This window comes from Sturnira hondurensis, unplaced genomic scaffold (assembly GCF_014824575.4).
Source record: "Sturnira hondurensis isolate 20B ecotype Veracruz unplaced genomic scaffold, ASM1482457v3 Scaffold0015262, whole genome shotgun sequence".
Taxonomy (NCBI): Eukaryota; Metazoa; Chordata; class Mammalia; order Chiroptera; family Phyllostomidae; genus Sturnira; species Sturnira hondurensis.
Window position 1 is genome coordinate 832914 of NW_028087893.1, and position 20244 is coordinate 853157.

At 56.1% G+C, this 20244-nt stretch overlaps 1 protein-coding gene across 7 annotated transcripts; it reads right to left on the minus strand.

The window, feature by feature from the left end:
* Positions 1 to 3729: 3729 nt before the first annotated feature.
* Positions 3730 to 19165, minus strand: RNF44 (ring finger protein 44). Of its 7 annotated transcripts, none has more exons than XM_037064425.1 (11): positions 18935 to 19165; positions 8799 to 8950; positions 8443 to 8626; positions 7916 to 8083; positions 7408 to 7572; positions 7148 to 7309; positions 6949 to 7076; positions 6617 to 6704; positions 6406 to 6527; positions 6197 to 6296; positions 3730 to 6036 (listed from the first exon to the last, which is right to left on the minus strand). In XM_037064425.1, the coding sequence occupies exons 2-11, from the start codon at positions 8903 to 8905 to the stop codon at positions 5974 to 5976; spliced, it is 1287 nt and encodes a 428-aa protein (XP_036920320.1). In that variant the 5' UTR covers positions 8906 to 8950; positions 18935 to 19165; the 3' UTR covers positions 3730 to 5973. The 7 variants fall into 7 exon arrangements, with proteins under 7 accessions (XP_036920320.1, XP_036920316.1, XP_036920319.1 ...); XM_037064421.1 differs by having other exon boundaries at positions 7408 to 7581; positions 18935 to 19163; XM_037064424.1 differs by lacking the exon at positions 18935 to 19165 and adding an exon at positions 13803 to 14710 and having other exon boundaries at positions 7408 to 7581.
* Positions 19166 to 20244: the final 1079 nt, after the last annotated feature.

A 20244-nucleotide genomic window follows, 5' to 3' on the forward strand; every position in this document is an offset into this window, starting at 1 on the left:
GTTTCTCCCGCTGCTGCCTCAACCCCCACAGGTGTTTTCAGTCAGAGGTTTGAGGCTTTATTTCCCACTGGGGCCCTGAGTTGTGGGTCTGTCTCCTCAGTTGTCCCTCCCGATTTATCTGCATGTGAACAGTGAACGTGCAGATAAACCGTCCTCCAGCTGCTGCCCAGTCCTCCAGCTGCTGCCTCATTGGGAGTCCTCTCGGTCCGGCTGCCGCTCCACCCCTCCTACTGTCTGGGTTGAGTGTTTCTACTTTAACTCCTTGATTGTTAGACTTCCATACAGTTCATTTTCTGTCAGTTCTGGTTGTTTTTGTTTTTGCATTTGTTGTTGGCCTTCTTTTGGTTGTGCGAGGAGGCACAGTGTGTCTACCTACACCTCCATCTTGGCCTGAAGTCTATTCTAAGAGATTTTCAACCAGGGTACTGCAAGAATTTTTAAAACATGTAATGCCTGACTATTTAGTCCAGGGCACTGATCTCTGTTCCTTTAGATTCTCAAATTAAAAAATGACAACAGCAAAAACAACAGCAGTTGTCTGGTGTGAATGAATTGAAATTGTATTAATTTTTTTGTCAGGTTGGCAAAAAGTATGTTTTTGGTGTTCCACAGAATTTTATTAATTACTTTATGTGTGCCATGAAATTAAAAAGGTAGAAAATCACTGTTTTAACTAGATTGTTTTTTGCTAAATTTTCAAAGTTCTTTTTTTTAAAGATTTTATTTATTTATCTTTAGAGGGGAAGGGAAGGAGAGAGGGAGAGAAATATCAATGTATGGTTGCTTCTGGTGTGTCCCCTGCTGGGAACTGGCCTGCAACCCAGGCATGTGCCCTCACTGGGAATTGAACCATGATTTTTTGGTTTGCAGGCCTGTGCTCAATCCACTGAGCTATACCAGCCAGGGTGTGTTTTTAATTTTTTAAAAGACTATTTATTTTCAGAGAGAGGAGAAGGGAGGGAGAAAGAGAGGGAGCAAAACATTGATGTGAGAAAGAAACATCAATCAGTTGCCTCTCTCTTGCCCCCAGCTGGGCACCCAGCCCGCAACCCAGGCATGTGCCTTGACCAGGAATTGAACCTGTGTCTTTTCAGTTAGCAGGCCAGTGCTCAACCCGCTGAGCACACCAGCCAGGCAATGGTGCTTTTTTTTTTTTTTTAAAGTTTTAAACTTTTCATTGAATTTATTGGGGATGACATTGGCTAATAAAATTACATAGGTTTCAGGTGTACCATCCTTTATCATCTGTATATTGTATTGTGTGTTCACCCCCAAGGTGAGGCCCCTCCAACACCATTTGTCCCTCCGTTACCCTCTTCTACCTCCTCCAACTTCCTTCCCTTCTGTATGGTCCACGTTGCGTTCATTTTTGTACAAAATGTGATTTAGGTCAATTCCTTTTTTTTTCCTTATTGAAGTCCAATGACTCCAGTATTATTTGTCAAAAAGAAAGAAGACTTCGCAGCTGTCCCAAAGCAGGCAGCCGTTCTTCCGTGGGTCCGTTTCTGGTCTCTCCACCCCGTTGCCCTGCTCGCCTGCTCCTCCGCCCACATGTGGGTTAAGGCAGCGCTACGGGAAGTCTGAAGTCAAGGAGAGTGATTTGTGTACTTTTTTCTTTTCAAAATCGTCTTAGCTACTCTGGGATCTTTGCCTTTTTATATAAATTTGCCATCATCTCAGAAAGAAACCCCACTTTGCTGGAATTTTGATAGGAATTGCATCAAACCTGCAGGCCCATGTGGGAAGAAATGACATCTTTGCTATGCTGAGTCATGCCTTCCTGTCAAAGAATATGAAACGTTTCTTCATTTATGTAGGTGCACGAGAGGCAGCCACACATGGATGTTTCTCTCACTCTTTCTCCCTTCCCCTCTCCATAAAAATAAATAAAATCTTTAAAACAAAACCAAACCCCCACAGCCTATATAAGGTTCAGTACTGTCACTTCAGCCGTCTACTGGGGGACCTAGGGCGTATTTCCTGTAGGTAAGAGGGAACTACTGTGCAAGTCTCGTAGCGTTGGGTTAGGTGTGTTTACACGCTTCATGTCTCTTTTAAGTGACTCCAAATGGTGGTCTTGTTTTTCATTTCAATTTCCTCGTGTTCATTGTTAGTATACAGGAATACGGTTAATTTTGGTTAGTGTACAAGAATATGATTAATTTAAGTTGACCTTGTATCCTATGACCTGATGAACTCATGGAGTCCCAGGAATGTTTTTTCTGTAGATTTCCTTGGGATTTTCTCCATAGATTTTCATCAAATCATCTGCAAATAGGGAGTTTCATGTCTTCCTTTTCTGTCTGTAGGCCTGGCTTTATTTCCCTTTTCTTGCTTTATTGTGCTGGACAGGACTGGGGAGAGCGGACGCCCTTGGTTGTCCTGATCTTCGCGGGGAGCATCGTCTTTCACCCCATGAAGTGCAATGTTAGCACCTGGGTTTTTTGTAGATGCTCTGTATCAAGTTGAGGAAGTCACCCTCTCCTGCTGGCTTGTTGAGTTTTTATCACGAATGCATTTGGACAATCTTATTTTGCATCCGTTGATATGATCCTGTGATTTTCCTTTCCCAGGATTCCTTTCAGTATTCCTTGAAATACTGTAAAAAGCTTAGGAGTCCCTCACCAGTCCCTCACCCTGGTCAGTTTTCTCAGACCAGGGCCCACTGGTCTGGTCCCCGTCTCCCAGTGTGCTCCACAGAATGGGACTTGAGCCCTACATGTGGTCCAAGGGACATGCTGCCCACAGTGTGTACCCGCTCCCAGAGACTCACCTCACGTGTCGACAGAGCCAAAGCTCAGAAAAGCCTGCCACTCAGGCTCATGTTGCCTTCCACATGGGGTCCCCAAACTTGGTTGATCGGAGAGCACTTTTGTTTGCACAAACCCCGCCATGCTCCCACAGGACTGTGTTGGAATCATGCTTAGGGACTCACATATCAATTCTGTTCCCAAAGCCTGGAAGAGAAGGACCCCGGCCAGGGTTAGAGAGGAGCGACACAGACACCAGACACCAGGCCCCGCGTTTTGCTCCCCGCCCACGCGGCTTCCTGTGGCACTCCAGGCGGCCTGGGCAAGGGGAACCCAGCATGGCCATCAGGGCCCCTTGGTGGTTCTCAGGCCCTTTGTTTCCACTGAGCCTGGGGACGAGGGCCCCAGGCCACGCATGCTCGGCCACGCATGCAGGCCAGGTCCAGGCAGGGGTGTCTCACGCAGGCCAACAGTCATGCGTTGCGGCTCCTTGAGGGTTGCACGGGCAGGCACACAACTCAAGTTGCCGTGACCAGACTCCACCCCAGAAATTGCTAGAATTCCCAGGATAAACTGGTCTCCCAGGGAGGTCCTAAGAAACGACAGAAAGCTGAGCTAGAGCAAGAAGCACGACGCAGAAACGGCTTTGAAGCGAAGTTGTAAGACGAAAGGACCTTGCTCCCGTCACATTGGAAGAACCTACTTCCAGAATTTAAATGACAGAACCCCAATAGGTGACCCTTTCCTCAAACCAGTTAAAAGGAATCCTGTCACTTGGTAACAGACGCCCACCTCATTTGTAGGAGAGGCAGTTACCATTAAACCCCCTGCGCAGACCGTCTCCATCAGGGACCCACCAGGTTCCACCACAGAGGACCTCTGCCGTCTCTCCATCCAGCTCACCCCTCCGGGGGATGCCCACCCACATTCAGATGGACACCCCGCCCCCACACCCCACCAAAAGAACACAGGCAGCTTTGGCAATACTCGATATACATCATACATTTATTAGTGAATATCCCTCTGAAATCAGCAACAATATTAAAAAAAATAATGATTGCACTACTTGGTCAAGCAGAACTAGCAACTTTCATTTTAAAAAAAGTACAAATCTGTTAAAAATTTCAATCAGTATACACATATATATATAATACAACATACTAGTCATGTTAAATGCTACAAACCAATGTGAATCCAATGGAATGGAAAAAACCACACATTTAAGCTTTAAGAACAATTTTTTCTCTATATATTAGCATTTTTCTCAAATACATACATGGGAAGAATGAGGTAACTGTAAAATGTGCAAGGAACAGGGCCCCCAAAGTACACATATTTCTATATATATATGCAGTTCATATATATAGAACGCCTCTCTAACACAGAACACAGGTGCCAGGCCCAGCCAGGCTGGGGATGCTGCCCACGGCCATGCCCAGGCCAGAAGCTGGGAAGTGAGAGTAAACATCAGCAAGCCCCCACCATAGGAAATCATGGGTAACATGGCATCTATAGCAAGGTCGGCAAATCACAAACATCCTAAATAATTGTTTTATAAATCTTTTTTTAAATGATTTTTTTAAATGTTGTGCCCCTCCCCCCCCCGCCCCTGCCACAGCTGCTTGTGGGACCCTGTGGCAGCCAGCACAATCTGAGAGCCTGCCTGGCCCACCCCCAGGACTGGAGGGTCTTGAAACCTTTTGCCAGGGTGAGGAAGGGTGGGTCAGAGAGGGTGGTTCTGTGTAAAACACATGGGGTTTCGACACTGCTATAAATATAGAAACATCACCTGGAGTTATATACAGTAAGACTTTGGGTTCTCCACGGGGGTGGGGCCAGGCTGATGAGGCCCAATGGCAGGCTTGGGGGAGGGGGGAGGGGGGAGGCGGGAGCAGGGGCCGCTGCAGGGGAACGAGGGTGGTTGGAGCATCCCTGAGGCAGCAGGCGCCAGGGGCTGCCTGCTAGGATGTGCCGGCCCCACACGCAGTTCGTTCGGGGCAGCAACCCCAGCGGGGAGTAGGGCAGGGGAGAGACCAGGAGAGCAAGGGAAGGGAGCTCAGCCAGACCCTGCTGGGGCCTACTCCAGACCTTGGGGGGCAGGGCTCAGGCTGGGAGGGGGCCCTGTCCCCCTGGGACTTCCCTGGAGGAGATGTGCCCAGGTGGGGATGGGCCCTGGCTGGAGGGAGAAATGCCCTGAAAAGCACACGGTCCCGGTGGGCTCGGGGGACAGACGTGCGCAGTACAGTGCATGGCAGTTATCAGCTGAGCACAGACCGCCCCCGCCCCCTGCCTGTGACCGCCAGCCGCTGGCCCGGCCCCAGCCGCACATGCGCATGTGGACTGGGCAGCACCAGCGGGCCATTCCCTGCCCCCTGGGCACTCAGTCCTGGGTGGTCCCTAAGATGCCCATTTAACAAAGAGGAAACATTGTTTAAAAACCCACACCCCCAAATCCTACACGTGATTCTGGGCCAAATGAATAAAGGAAAGCTGCTACTCCTCACATTCATGCAAAATGACAGAAAGGAGACACTGGACGTAGGGTCTGGCCCCTGTCACTGCCAGGGAGGAGTGGCCACCAGGACACAGGTCACTCTCCCTGGTCTGGCCCAGGCCCCTCAGGATACCTGCCGCCCATGCTCAGGGCCCTCCAGCCTGGGGGTGGGGCTGGAATGTTGTGCCTGGGGCAAGGGGCCTCTAGGGAGCCCAGTCCACCCCTCCCCGCAGGCTGGGTGTGACTGTCTGATAGGATCAAGGCCAGAGGGCCAAGGCCTGCAGGTCAGGAACAGGCTCATGCCACTCTGCCTTTGCCTGTCAGTGCCACCTGGTAAGAGGGCACGTGATTTCAGTGCGAGACTGCGTAACCCAGGATGGTGCCTCTGTGCCCATCCTGGGGCCAGGGGTTTCCCCAAACTGGACAGGGGGAACAGACCCCTGGCTCCCCGAGCTGTCAGGAAGAGGAGCTGAACCCGAGGGCAAATGGGAGGGAGACTGAGTTAGGGACCCTCAGGTGGCTCCATGGCGGGCAGACCGGCAGGCAGACTGGGGATGGGGTCTTTGGAGCTTGGCAAACACAGGGGCTTATTGCAGAGCTGACCCAGGCACCAGCTCTGGAGATACAGTCGGAACAACGAGACAGGCCCAGGCCACTCCCGCCCCACCCTCCCTGGGTTTCCCGAGTTTCCAGAGCTTCAGGCAGGGTTCTCACGGGCAGCTGTGGGCTTCACTCGGCCTCCCTGGGCACTTCAGAGGCGTCGGCCCGGCAAATGGGACACGTCCGGTTGGCCTGGGGTGGGGTAAGCAGCTACACATCAGACCCCACTCACGCCTGCCCCGTATCCCACCAGGGTCTTTTCTGCTGCCTGGCAGGAACGTGGCCCCCAGTCCAGGCAGCCCTCCCCTCTCAGGACAGAAAGAGTGCCCAGGAGTGCCTGGGGCTGCATCACCTTCAGCCACTTGTCGACACACTTGGTGTGGAACTCGTGGTTGCAGGGGAGCACGCGGAGCAGCTGCCGTGCCTCGAAGTCACTGAAGCAGACCACACACCTGGGGGAGAGCAGAGAGCATCACCCGCACGCTGCCCTGCTGGCTGGCAAGGGAAAGCTCTAGGCAGACCACGAGGTCCCACCCCCCAGGAGGGGCCCGCGGCACTTACAGCGTCTGCTCAGACTGCCGGCTGTCTGGGTTAAAGCGGTAGGCCGGGAGCTGCTCTATGTCCGCTTTGGCGAGTCCTCGAGGCTTAGCGTCCCCCAGCCGCTCTGCCAGGCTCAGGAGGGCCTGCGTATGGGCAGGAGGGGGCAGGGTCAGCAGTGGCCTGGGCTGGAGGTCCCCAAGACCTCACCTCCCAGAACAGGGTTCCGTGGCACCTCATAGTTCTCCATCTCCACGTCATCCACATCAAGATCCAGGCTGATGGTGGGTCCCACTGCTGTTGGTGACATTGGCAGCATCGAGCTAGGGGACAAAGACACAGGGGTCCCTAGTCAAGTTCAGCAGGCATTGGGGTGCAGTGTTTGCCCCAGGACATGGCAGGAGGGGAGAGCCCAGCTGGTGCTTGCGCGTGCGTGCAGGTGCACAGTCTGCTGGAGTGCCAGATGGCCTGAGAGGCCCAGATGCCACCAGCTATGCAGGGGTCTCACCACTGGAGGCCCCAGGAGAACACAGCACCATGGTCTGGGACAGATGTGTCGGTACTCACAGGAAGTAGGGCAGGAAGCTGGGGTAATACGGCGGTGGGGGGGGTGGTGGTGGCGGCGGCGGCGGCAGCGGCTGTTGCAGGCGATACCTCTGGGTGCTCAGTCTCCGTGGCACCATGTGAGAATAGGGCTGTGACAAGGGCAGCGGTGAGCCGGTGGGCCCGGCTCCCACCACCCTCGAACCCAGGAGGCAGCACTCACCACTCCAAAGGACAGCTCTTGGTGCAGCGGGTCGTGGGGCAGGTAGTGCAGGGGCACAGACGGGGACAGGGCTGGGCCCGGGGCGGAGGTGGAGTAGGCGAAGCTCCCCAGGGGGTACTGATCCCCCCGCAGGTCCACGTCACTATCCAGCCGCTGCAGGGGCTGGGAGAGGCGGGTGTGGGTCAATGGGAGTCAGTCACAGGGAAGGCCCTGCCCCCCAGGCTGCCTCCTCTGGTGTCGGCCCCGTCACCCAGACTCACCATCCGAGGGTGCTGGGTCTGCAGCGATATGAACTGCCCCAGTGGCGCCATGTGGGTGGGCTGGGGGTGTGGGGCTGGCGGTGGGGGGTGCAGGATGTAGTGGTCACTGGAGATGAGGTGGGGGTAGGCCTGATAGGGCACGGGCAGCTGCTGCATGGTGCACGCCTGAATCAGCTGCCGAGAAAGGGGCAGGGGCTGGAGAAGGTTCTTCTGGGCTGGACCTCTGCTTGTGACCAGGGCCAGGGCCGCCAGCCCATCCAGCAACAGACCCCACCGAGGCCCCCTGGAACCCTAACCCCACCCCTAGCCTAGGCCACCCAGGCAGGACGCTGCACTCTGCAAGGCCTGCAGGTGCCACCCCAAACGGGCCATCGGGAGGTGGGGTGCAGCACACTGGTGCTCTGCCAGCATGGACAGACGTGGTGAGCTTGGTGGCTGGGCCACCACCCATGCTGGGTCTTCTCGTGGGGACAGAGGGGGTGGGGGTGGGGCAGAGGCCCTCACTCACCGGGGGTGGGAGGCAGCAGAGCGGGTAGTGCTGCCCGCTGAACATCACGGAGCATGCTGGGAGCTGTTGGGCACTGCAGCCAGGGATGTGCTGGCCTGAAGGCAAGGGGAAGCCTTGGGTAGTCACTGTGGTGACTGTGTAGGACAGGGGGACAGCTCCCTGGTGCACCTGTGGGCGGAGAAGGGCCGCAATTGCAGGTGGAAGCATAGCTGTGAGAAAGTCCCGCCAGGCCACCTCCCTCCCTGCTCTAGCTGGGGCCTACCTGGGTGCAGACCTGGCCATCCCTCTGCCCCACTCCCCAAAGGGCAGGGGACCCTCGGGGAACCTGAGTGGGCTGCCACCTCTACCACTTATCCACTGTGTGGCCCCAGGGCGGCCCTTCCCTTCTCTGGGCCTCAGTTTACCAACCTGTAAAGCAGGGCTGATCACGGCTCCCTGAACACACGAGCTAAGCGAGGAGAAATCAAGGACCGGCCACCTCTGTTCCACAGGCAGGTGGGCCGGGGGGGCAGGGGTGTGCTGCCTACCTGCTCGTGGATGTCGACCATGAATGGGGGGCTCTGCTGAGAGGCTGGGTGCAGCATTCGGGGGCTCCCGCCGGCAGGAGCCGAGGCTCGGTGCTCTTCTACGGGGAAGAGTGGTGGCCGGGGTGGCGGCTGCTGGGAGGGTGAGCGCTCATCCTGGGCAGGCGGGCGGCCCTCACGGCCAGGGCTGCACCACAGAGAGGAGGCCCAGGTAGGACTAAGGGGGGCCACTCACTCACAGGCATGGAGGGAGGCCGAGGTCACCACCCACTGCGGAGGGAAGAAGGCTCAGGGCCCTGTGCCCCGCCACCCCGGCCCCTGAACCCCGGCCCCAGGAGCCCTAGGAGGTTCCTTCCTACCTTCCCCAGAGCCAGGCCGGGGTGCTGCCAGGTCCCGCAGACAACCGCCGCTGACCCACAGGCGTGGAGGGGGGCCACCTAGTCACTGCCAGAGCCCATGGTCGCATCAGGGGTGGCAGAGAGGTGGAGGGGCTGGGCTGGGGCTCACAACCCTGTAAGTCAAAATGACACAGAAACTTAGGCACAGAGAAATCCAGTCACTTGCCCCATTGGGGTCTGAGAGACAACCAAACCCTGCAGTCTGATTCCTGGGTCACTGGTCCAACCCGTGCTCCCCAGGTCTGCACACAGGCTCGCTGGGTCCAGCCCTCTTCCTGGCACTGGTCTCGGGACTGAGCTCAGGGACAGGCTTGGCCTGCAGGGGGCCCAGGCCGCAGTCTTCCCCTCTGCAGAACAGGAGCAAGTTTCTGAAGGCTGTGGTAGTTCCAGAGGGCTGGCCTGCACACTTCTGGGCCAGGTGGCCCAGGTAAGGCTCCCCCAGTGTGGGTACCCAGGGCACGCTCAGGGGTGGGGTCTCAGTGCTGGCCTCCAGGCAGGAGGGGGACTCTAGCTTCCTCCCTCCCATTTGGTTGGCTCAGGGGATTCCAATCAGGTTTGAGGCTTGGTTTTCCTTCTTCCTCTGTTGCCAGGTAAGAGATTCTGACCCAGTTCCTGCCCTTGGGAACGCCTAGTCCAAGGCAAAGCTGCCCCTTATGAGAAAGTCCTGCTGGGCTGGCCACCTCCCTCCCTTCTCTGGCTCAGGGCCTGCCCAGGTACGGACCTAGCTGTCCCTTTGTTCCTTTCCGTAACCTAGTCCCACGGTGCCTGTCCACATGGGATTTCACCTAGTCTTCAGAGGCACTATTGGCTCCATTTTACAGGTGAGAAACTGAGGTTCAGACAGAGGAGGGGACTTGCACAAGGGCCAAAACTGGGAGGGGGGCTATCCACAAGCCTCTGGCTGCATCCTGGCCCAGGGGAGGGGTCTAGCCCAAGGGCTTCCCAGGAGATGATGTAGGAAGCCAGCCACCCTGGTTGGTCCGGTGAGTCTGGAAGGAGGCCAGGCCTTTGCCCTGGGGGCTGCACACAGCCCCCAAGTGGGAGGTGGAGCTTGCTGGGGGCGGGGAGGGGAAGCCAGGACCTAAGGGAGAAAGCTGAGTGGGAATGGGGTGTGGCAGGTCTTCTCCCTCCCTGGGAGCTGGGGGCTGGGGGCGGGGGGCAAGTTGGAGGTGGCACACATCACCATAAGTCGGGGGGAGGCCCCTGCACAGCCCATGCTGTTCCCACCAGAGGGAGGCCCCCACTGCCCCTTCCCCTCTGATGAAACTCCTGTGCGTCCCTGCCCGCAGGCTGTGGGTGTCACCCGCCTCTCTGGGGACACAGCCTGGAGGCAGCTGCACTGCCCCCTTGGCATTTTGTTCCTTCCTGCCTAACGAGGCAAAGACACTTCCTTTGCCCTCTGCATTCAAGCCTGGGCCCCGACTCTCCAAGTGAGCCTCCAAGGAAGGCGCTTCTCCAGCTGTCAGGGAGGCCCAGCCAGAAGTGGGGGCTGGGGGCACACCTCACCCGCCCAGCCTGCCTGTCAGAGGGGCGGGGGGCCCAGTGACCAGCTTGTGTCTAGCGCAGGGCATGCCTGGTGTGGAGATGCACGTCACACAGGGCCAAGGCCAGTCTGGTACAGTGGAGCTAGTGCCAGCGATTCAAACCTGGGAGACCACATACAGACCTGTCCTTGGAGGGGTGGGGGGCAGGGGATCTGGTTCCATGGGCCCTCATTTCTGCTTGGAGTCCCCCTGCTTGAAGCATAAGCCCCCCCCCCCAGGATCATTTCCCACCTGCCCACCACAGGTGTGTGATCCCTTGTGTGGGCCAGTGCACATCCTTACACATGCATGTACACACACAGCCTCCCTGATGCCTGCTGACAATTCAGCCTAGCAAACAAAGGCCAAGAGAGACTCAGAGGTGACACCTGAGGCCCCTGGCCAACCCCAGACCTCCTGGATCAGAATCTTTACAGTTGGGAAACAAGGGCACCTAGACTTTTACCAAATTCTCCAGCATTTTCTACAGTTGGGCTAGGCTTGGGAATCTGCACTCTGACCCCTGAGATCCTGGGAACCCAGTCCCACTGATGAGGAGTATTAACAATAGCTGTGACACTTCCCACGAGCCGTCTCGATGAGACCTCACATAGCCATGCTCAGAAGCAGGGACAGTGTGGCTCAGAGCCAGGCAGCTGGAGGTGTGAGTGCACTGGGACGCGACCCAGGCAGTGGCCTCGACTGCTCCTTGAGCCAGACTGTCTTGCTGAAGCCTGGGCAGCATTAAGACACAGGTGTGCAAACCCCACAGAGGCCCAGGCCCATGGGAATCTGCTTCGAGGCCAGCCCCTCAAAGACACTCACCCTCAGGAAAGGGAAGAAGCAAGTTGCTGAGAACCCAAACCAGCAGAGAGAAGAGGCTCCAGCTCTGACAACAGTTCCAGAGAAGGCAGTGTTGGTCCCTGCGTTCTCACACAGGACACCCTGATCTCTGGCCAGAGTCTCAGGCACAGCACTGCCCCTCCCTGAGCCTCCGCTTCTTCACCGCAGAGTGGGAGCAGCGTGGTGGCCACTCCCAGTGCACTGGCAAGGGCTGCTCACAGGCCCCGGGAGGAACGGTCTGCAAGACTTAGGTGTAAGCAGCCACCGTCAGGTAGTGAGAGAGGCTCACCTTCATCCCCGCCCTCCAAGCAGAAATCAGGGGCTGCTTCAAGCTCTGCAAGCAGTCGCTGGGATGCATGCCTCCCTAGGGGAACACCCCAGCTGGCAAGGAGGAGGCCCCTGGTTGCTGAACTCCTACTAGGGACAGAGGTAGCAGAGGGGACACACCCACTTCACAGCCGAGGAAACTGAGACCCAAAGAAAGCAAATCACCTTCTCTAGACCACAAACCCAGAGAGGGACTGCACTGGCCCTGGCTGGCCGCCTGGGCCCAGATTCCCCCAACCCCTGCTTCACTCACTAGCATCAGGAACCCTAAGAACCGCCTGATCCCAGCTCTATTCCAGGCCCTAAAGGAGATCAGGGGAGTGCTCCTGAAGGTGCCTGCAACTCACCCTACCGTGGAGAGAAACAAGCAAGGGAGGCTCCAAGTTAGAGCTGGTAGCTGGCTCAAGGTCAAACAGCAAGGATGGACACCCCCTAACCACTCTGCCTTTCCATGCTCCTGTGTGCTGTGCTCTCTCCCTTAAGTCCCAACCCTAAATCCCATCCTGCCTGAAAGCAGGCACTGGCCCTTGCACCCATGCCCTCCTCCCAGGAGGCAGCCAACTCCCTACTTCAAGTGCCCCAGCAGCCACCCCCGTCTGCATCTAGGGAACCCCTTTCAAGTCATGTCAGGTGGCCCCAGGTGCTGTTTTGCAGATAAGCAAAGCCAGTCTGAAAGCACGAACAGAGCAAACAGGATGAGAAGCCCCTTCCTTCCCTCCCCTCACCCCCCGAAAAAGACAGGCCAGTACAGCCACACTTGGGACTAGGAGTTCTTGCTTGGCCAGCCCGGACTCCCTGGGTGACCTTGCTCAAGGAAATCTCTTCAGTTCTTAGTCTCAGTTGCCACAACTGTAAAATGGGGATGGAAATCTCTCCTTCCCAGAATACCCGAGTCAAGCCAGAGGACCAGAGATGTAAGACCCCCAAGAGGCTGCACTAGTGGGGCGGCGAACCAGTGTGCCTGAGGGGGTCCCTCAATGCGGGCCAGGTACAGGTTGCAGGCCTCTGGGAAGCTTCCTCAGCTACCACTCCCAGGGAATGGAATGCCAGGGTGTGGACACGCCTGGAGAGGGGCCTCTCTCATCCCCATCTCACTCCTTTGTGCCGCGTTTGGAGGGACAAGGGGGCGGGAGGCCAGACTGCGGCGTCTGAGCATGAGCGCTGTGACTTTAAGAGTCGAGGATCCCGGACCATGTGCTCGGCGTGAGACAAAAGCAACAACAAAGGAAGTGGCGGCGGCAGGGGGAGGGGGGCGGCTCCTTCCTCTCCAACCGCAGCACCCAGACTCTGGAGCAGGAAGACTCGTGGAGGCCTCGGGGGTCGCTAGGACGGGGGTGTCTCTGATCCTAGACATCTCGCCGCCCCCGCCGGACTTCCTGTGATTAACCCCTGCGGAGCCAGCTCTATCACAGCCCCCAGTCCCAAGGGAAGGGGGACAGCAGTTTCCAGGGATGCGGAAATAGGGAGTTGGGGGCTCTGGCCCCGACTCACCTTCAGCCGCCTGGACACACGTTGATTCCTTTGTTCCCGATCTAGGGCGGCCAAGCTGGGCAAGGGGGCGGCGGTGGTGCTGCGGGGCTGCCCGGACCCTTTAAGAGCCCCCGCCCTGCGGAACAATATGCTCCCCTCCCCACCCCCCAGTCCGCGGGCAGTCCTGCTCCTTCCGGGGCCCTCTCTCTTTGTTGTCGGTCCGCTGGCGTCCGCCTCCCGAGGCCCACGCGCGCTAAGCCTGCCTCGGCCCAGACTCTCCGGGAGCCGGAGGCGGCGCAGGACGCGGACTGGTTTGCGCAGCTGCCCGCGGCTGGCCCTTTAAGAACTGTCCGCCGCGCCAGCGGAATGTAACAAACCCGACATTTGATTCACAACATTGGGAGCAACGGGGTCGCGCGTCGGGTGGGAGGGGGCCTCGCGGGAGCGCGCTAGGAGGTTCCGACAAACAGTAGCAGACAGCTGCCCGCGACAGCCCCGCCCCATTGGGGCCCCAAGAGCCAATCATTCGCTGCAGCTAGGCACGTGATGAGTGAGCGGACATTTTGGGAGGCAGATTGAAAAAAAACTCGCCCCCACTTTCGCACTTAAAGTGACCGCAGCAATCACAGGCAAGGGGCGGGGCCACACGGCCAGACCTAAAGATGGGAGACTCGGAGGGGGGAAAGACCAATCAGCTGCAATTCAAACTCGTTAAGCAACTCAAGACCCACTCGCCCCTCTGAGGCTCAGTTTCTCTGCCGGAAACATGGGTCCTGCCGAGAGAACCGCAGCCCGGACTTACTGTATCATGGTTTCCTCCTGGAGGCAGGGCGCCACCTGGGACACTGAACTGCGATGGGGCCAATCTTCGCTTAGGATGGTGGGGGGGTGGTCGTCTTAGGCCAGCCCGAGTGGTTAGGAAAGCTCTAACAGCCCTGTACCGGCAAGCCCCCCAGAGATGACGTCAGCCCCAAAAGCTACTGCACTCGATGACATCAGGGTCTGGATGCTCCACATCTGCAAGTTTATACTGCGCGGCAGCTTTAAAAAGCTGGGACGGCCCTCACTGCCTAAGGAACCAATAGTGGGCTATCCATGTAAATAAGCTAACGCCTAACCGGCAGGAGGATTGGCCCTGCGCATGCTGACGTCACAGATATTTTTAACTGCCCCGCCCCCAACATGGCCAGGAGAAGGGGCGGGTAACCACTTGAAGCTAGAGAAGCAGGTGTCGGGGCACTTCAGTTGCTTCTTGACTAAGGGGGATTGGGGAAGTAAGCTAGCCAAGTTTTTAGTTTTCTACTGTACTCCCAGCACCTATGTGACAGAAGGATTAGTACAACCTGCCCATTTTACAGACGGGTAAAAAGGATTCAAGACAGGCATCACTGCCCCCAGGTCACATAGCCACGGAAGTGTGGCTGATCATGTGTTTGGACATAAGACAAAGCTGAGGTTCCCCCTTTGTCTGGATGCTCTCCCTGGGCATATATACAAAGTCGAAAATTAAAGCCATATTGATTATTTAAGCAAAAAGATGAGTAATACCTGAAATATTCAAGAGCTGGGAACCGGCCCAATCAAGAATGGTGTATGAGCCCTGCTTGGCTGGTGTGGCTCACTGGACTGAGTGGCCTGTGAACCAATGGGTTGCCACTGAGATTCCCAGTCTGGGCACGTGCCTGTTCCCACTTAGGAGGTGCAAGAGGCACAACCTATCGCTGTACCTTTCACACATCGGTGCTTCTCTCCCTCTCTAAAGATAAATCTTTTTTAAAAATACTGAAAGCAAGATGCTCAACATAATATGACAGTATGTATCTATTTTTTAAAAATTAGATACATACAAAAATATCTGCAGAATATTTGTGGAAGGATATAGAAGAAACTGACAATTGTTCTCAGGGAGAACTAAGAGACTACTGGGTCAGGAGGGTAGACTTTTTTTAAAAAAATATTTTATTTATTTATCTTTAGAGGGGAAGGGAAGGAGAGAGGGAGAGAAATATCAATGTATGGTTGCCTCTGCCGAGGACACACAATGTACTGTGTGTCCCCTGCCGGGAACTGGCTTGCAACCCAGGCATGTGCCCTGACTGGGAATCGAACCGTGATCGTCTGGTTTGCAGGCCCGTGCTCAATCCACTGAGCTACACCAGCCAGGGCAGGAGGGTAGACTTTTTATTGTACATGCTTTTGTACATTTGCTCTTAAAAAACAACCCTGTACAGTATATAACCTACTGAAAAGTCTAAAGAAAATTCCTGTCAAAGAGTATGTTTTTCATTTTTTAAGCCATAAAAACTCCTTTAGTCATAAATCCCCCTTCAGGAAAGGTATCCAGTGGAAAAACCTGTAAGTTTGGGGAATAGACACGCTTACTGAAGGCTTGTGTAGCACTGTGTATGCACAGCCAGCAACACAAAGACTGAACTCTAGGCACAGATCAAGCTCATGATGTGTCACTACAGATGGTACCTGGAAAGCTGGGCTCGTTCTCTCCACCGCAGTTAGCACCGTGTGTGTATGAGAATAGATGGGGATGATACAGGGGATGGATGGCTTTTTCTAGTCACCTTATCAATTCTCTTCTCCTATAACCCTGCAACCCACCATGTGAACACAATTAGAAAGTCCTCTCCATATTTTAAGATGCCTACATGTCAAGACAACCCCCCGATTGCCTGTGTAGGCACAGAACATGCTGCCTGGCCTTCAGCTACATGCCCCTACCAAGCTTCCCCCCAACAAAACTTCTCAGACCCCTCTCTGCCCAGCCCTCCCCCACAACCGTGCTGGCCCTCCACCTGGCCTTCCCTGCTGCCACTTTCCTGTCCAGGATGCCCTCTCCTCCTTTCTACCAATCCCATCCCTCTTCTCTGCCCTTTGAGGTTCAGCTCCCATGTTACCTCTTAAAGGAAGCTGCAAAGTCAGCTTCAAATGGCATGACCTTCACCTCATGCCATATAACTTGCACACAGCTCTGTCACAATCCATCACTGTATACTCCACTGGCCTGAGGGGACCCAGAATTTTTAAGGGCACAACATCCAGCCTTCACTGGGAGGGTGAAGTAGCAGAACCAGCCTTATTTTATGGGTGATGATGTAAGGCTCCAGGAGGTGAACTGACTCGCCCCAGGCCACCTTCCCATTCCCCAAGGAACCTTCCCATTCCCCAAGTCAGAAAGTGATCCGCCACAATCCAGGTCTGTACTTTCAATCCTCGAAGCCTCTGACTGTACCATTCACTCTGCCCAGAACACTCTCAACAACCTCTACTCACCTCACGCGAACACCTGCCTTTGGGACTCAGCTTAAAGACCACCTGGTCTCCAGCAGTCGGCTGCTCTGACTTCCTCCACACACAGCGCAACTGTCCGCACACTGCGTCAGGTGGGACTCCACCAGCCTGGTTCACAGGCCATGGGTGGATGGCCACAGAAGGGGCTCTGGGTTGAACTCTCAGCCCTAGGCTACAGGACCAGGAAAGCCCTGCCCTGCCTCCTCTCATGCACAGCCCCCTGGGGCCCTCAGGAAACCCCCACACCACCTCTGGCTTCTCCCCAGGGCCAGAAACACATCTCCCTTAACCTGAAAAACCTTCCCGAGTGCACATAGAATCACTCTGGAGTAAGTGGGAAGGAGGCTCAATTTTCCAGAGAGGCCATGAAATCCCCTTTCAGGTTCCCTGCTGACTCTTGTGCTTTGGAACTCCACTGTGGGGATGTGGCCTGCACACTTCCTGCAAGCCACATTCTCAAAGACACCTGCCCCCTAGGCCAGTTCTGCTACTTTCATCATACAGATAAGGAAGGTGGCTCAGGAAGTAACACCCCTTGCCACAGATCCCGGAAGTGTGGTCCAGTGGGTTCTAGAAACCACAGGTAATAGGGGGTTTACCCTTGCCTGGACATCTGCCATGAGGTTCTGTGCAGAAATTGGGGTCCCAGGGCCTCCTGCATGGTCTGGATAAGTCCCATCCTGATCACTGGTTCTTCGAATGACAAGTATTTGCTCCATTTTATAGATGAGGTAACTTAGGGGAGAAGGGGTGTGACTCACCCACCATCATACAGCCATTAAGGGGTAAACCTGGGATCACATCCTGATTTCACATTAAGTCTGGTTCATGCCATGCAAATGTCAACCTTGTGGTCCAAACAGCCCCAAGGGCTGTTTAATGAAAGCACAGAAGTCCTGGGACAGGAGAGAGACCACGGAGGATCAGAGACTAGTGGTGGCTCCAGGTGACAGGGTAAACAAGTGGCAGAGGGATCCGAATCCTGATAGCTCCAAGTGCAAAAACAATGGCTGCTCTGCTCCAGCCCCCACCCCTGGGTCTCCTGTGCAGGAGATGGGACTCCCTTGAACAGGAAGAAGGCAGGGACGTTGGTTCCTGCTGGGGCCCTGCCCTGCTGCACTGGCCCATCCAAGGACCTGGACAGCTGGCTGCCACCCTCCCTTCTTCAGGTCAGAAAATGCTGCACTCCCTTCTCCTAAGAATCCTTGAGCTCTCCAAAGAAGCAGGGCCCTGCAGGCTTCTAGGCAGACCACCCAGGGACACCTGCCCTGCCCCACAGAGCCAGCCCAAGACAGGCTTGAGCAAACTGCCCTCACATCTGAGCCTCAAGCTCTGACTCCCCTAGAAAGAGCAGATGGGGGTAGGGTGGGGTACCTATAAAGGTGTTCCCAGATTTGGGGCTCAGGTCTGCAGCACTCTGGCCCCAGCTCTGAAACTCTGGGCCAGTTGTTTGGCCTCTCTCTGTCTCATAGTCTCTCCTTTGTAAAATCAGGACACTGATAACAACACTAGTGACAGGTGACATTTACTGAGCACTCAGTATGTGCCAACAAGGCAGGAATACACTGATGATTAAAAAGAGAACCGCTGAAACAAGCGTGTGTGACCTTCAGAAGTCACCCTCTCTGAGGCTCAGTTTGGCCAAATGTAAAATGGGGCAACAGCACCTCAGAGAGTCAACAGTGGCTCTCTCTCTTTCCTTATGTGTGCACCTTTGGGGGTACCTGCCTGACTCTCCAGGCCTGGGTCTGTGCTGGGACGTGGAAACTTTGAGAGTATGGCGCCAGGAGGGGTTGTCCTTTCTGACTTCCTCTTCCCTGCAGCTATCACCACTGGCACCCCCAGGTCGAGCAGGTAGCAGGTACCGTCACCACATCATCCACAGATGAAAACCGAGGGCTACAGGACTGCGGCGCCCAGAAGATCCAGGATAAGTCCGACCAAATACCCCATTTCCTCTCCATCTTAACTGTCTCTCCTACTCGAAAGCCAGCTTCCCACCACCCCCTTCCTGCCCACACCGCCTTCCCAACCTCCAACACCCACTACACTTAGCCATAGTGGCCCTCAGGCAACGGAAGTTGAGTGACCTTGGACAAGACCAGACCCTCTCTGGCTGCCCCGCCCCGCTCCCCCCACCCTAGGCGACCCGACATCCTGAAAGCAGTTAACGACGGCTCTGGGGTGCAGTGATCTGGTTCCGGACCGCAACCACTCCACAGCAGGGGCCAGGACGTTCTGGATCCCCAGGGGTTGGCACAGGAGCCCCGGTAAAATGGAACGGAGGCGACGAGGCCAAATGCCCGCAGCTCTCTATCCCAGACGCCAGGGCCCCGGCTGAAGCGGGGACCCGCCGGGGGTTACAATCGGGGCATGCGCAGTGCTCAGGGCAAGCTGAGACTTGTAGTTCCCAGGGGCTCCGCGAATGGGGCACTTGAGCCTAGTGGACGGACTTAAGCGGAGCGGCTCTGGCTCCAGGTCCCGGGACAGCGAGCTTCGGCCTTGCGGACGCAGGGAAAGGTCCCGCTGAAAGTCCTGCGCTACTCTGCCACCCCGTGGCGCCCCCAATCGCTCCATTTTTGCTGTCCCTGCGGCGCGGGCGCACGGCGCTAGAGCCAGGTTGGGCGTTACCTGGGGCCGCGGCGGGGCTCCAGCCCCACCGGGCGGCCGGCGCGTCGCTCCCGCTGCAGCCCCGGGTCCCGGTCCTGCTGCGGCCCGAGCGTCACCGGCCGCGGCACCCCCTCTGGCCCCACGCAGTGGAACCGTCCGCGGACTTCACCACTGGGCGCAAGCGCGGGGCCCACGCCGGCTGCGTAGCTTTCACCCCTGCTCCCGCGCGCATGGAACTACCTGGACTACACCAAGCGCGCAGGAGCGGGAGGGGGAAGAGGGCGTGGTATAGCCCGACCGTGCCTACTCGTCCCACCGGAAAGGGCTGGCGAGGGGCGAAGACCCTAGAGTTGGGCATCATGGCTGCTTGGCTGCTGTCCGCGTAACCATGGACTGGTGGCTGACATAGTCTCTCATCTGTACAATTAATACGAGTCTGTGACCATTCAAAGAGCCTTTGCCTCACAGAAGTTTGACTCTCGCTCCCAGCCGCGGATGGAGAATCAAGGATCCGTGTACAAAGCGCACTCTGGAGTCAGCCGATCTTGGTTCTCCCGTTTGGGCCCTTTTGTGAGCCTCAGTTTCCTCATCTGGGAAATGGTAGCAATTATACCTCCTTGGGGAGGTTGGGATCCTGCAATGACAAGAGAGGGCGTATGCCCATCGTTACAGCCAGCCTGGATAGAGACTGGTGGAAACCTGCTTAAGGGGGGCGGCCAACCCAAACCCCCAAGGGCATCCTGGATGCCTCGCATCCGTGGGCGTCCTAATCCGGCGAGGACTACAACTCCCAGTGTGCCCTACTCTGGCCGATCCTGCCCGGAGTCGTAGTCCCCCGAAGACCTTGTCTCCCAGAGGCTGCCCATGAGGCCCTCCTTTCTCAGCCTAGGACCTGGCCCCTCTCCACTGGCCCGAGACTTTGAGGCCAACTTAAAAAAATTATATGTAATATTTATTTATTTTAGCGAGGCCAATTGTTTTTTTAAGTTTTTGTTGAGCTTTGACCATGAGCCAAATAATATTCTAAGTGCTTAACATGAATTGCCTTAGTTATCCCTAACATCTGAACAGTGTGGGAATACTGTTATCATCTCTGTGTTACAAATCTGTGTTACAGATTTCAAAATGGACACAACCTGAGGGGAGGAAGTTTTGCTGGACAGTGACAGGGCCCTGGCTCTTCCCAGGGCTGCAAAGGGACCTGGACCGCCTTGAACTCCCCCCTCGTGTGCAACCTCTGGGGTGGGCTCTGCTGTAATGTCCATTTTGCAGACGGAGAGGTGCCTGCTTTCTACCTCACTCTGGTTCATTCTTCAACAAACATGTTGAAG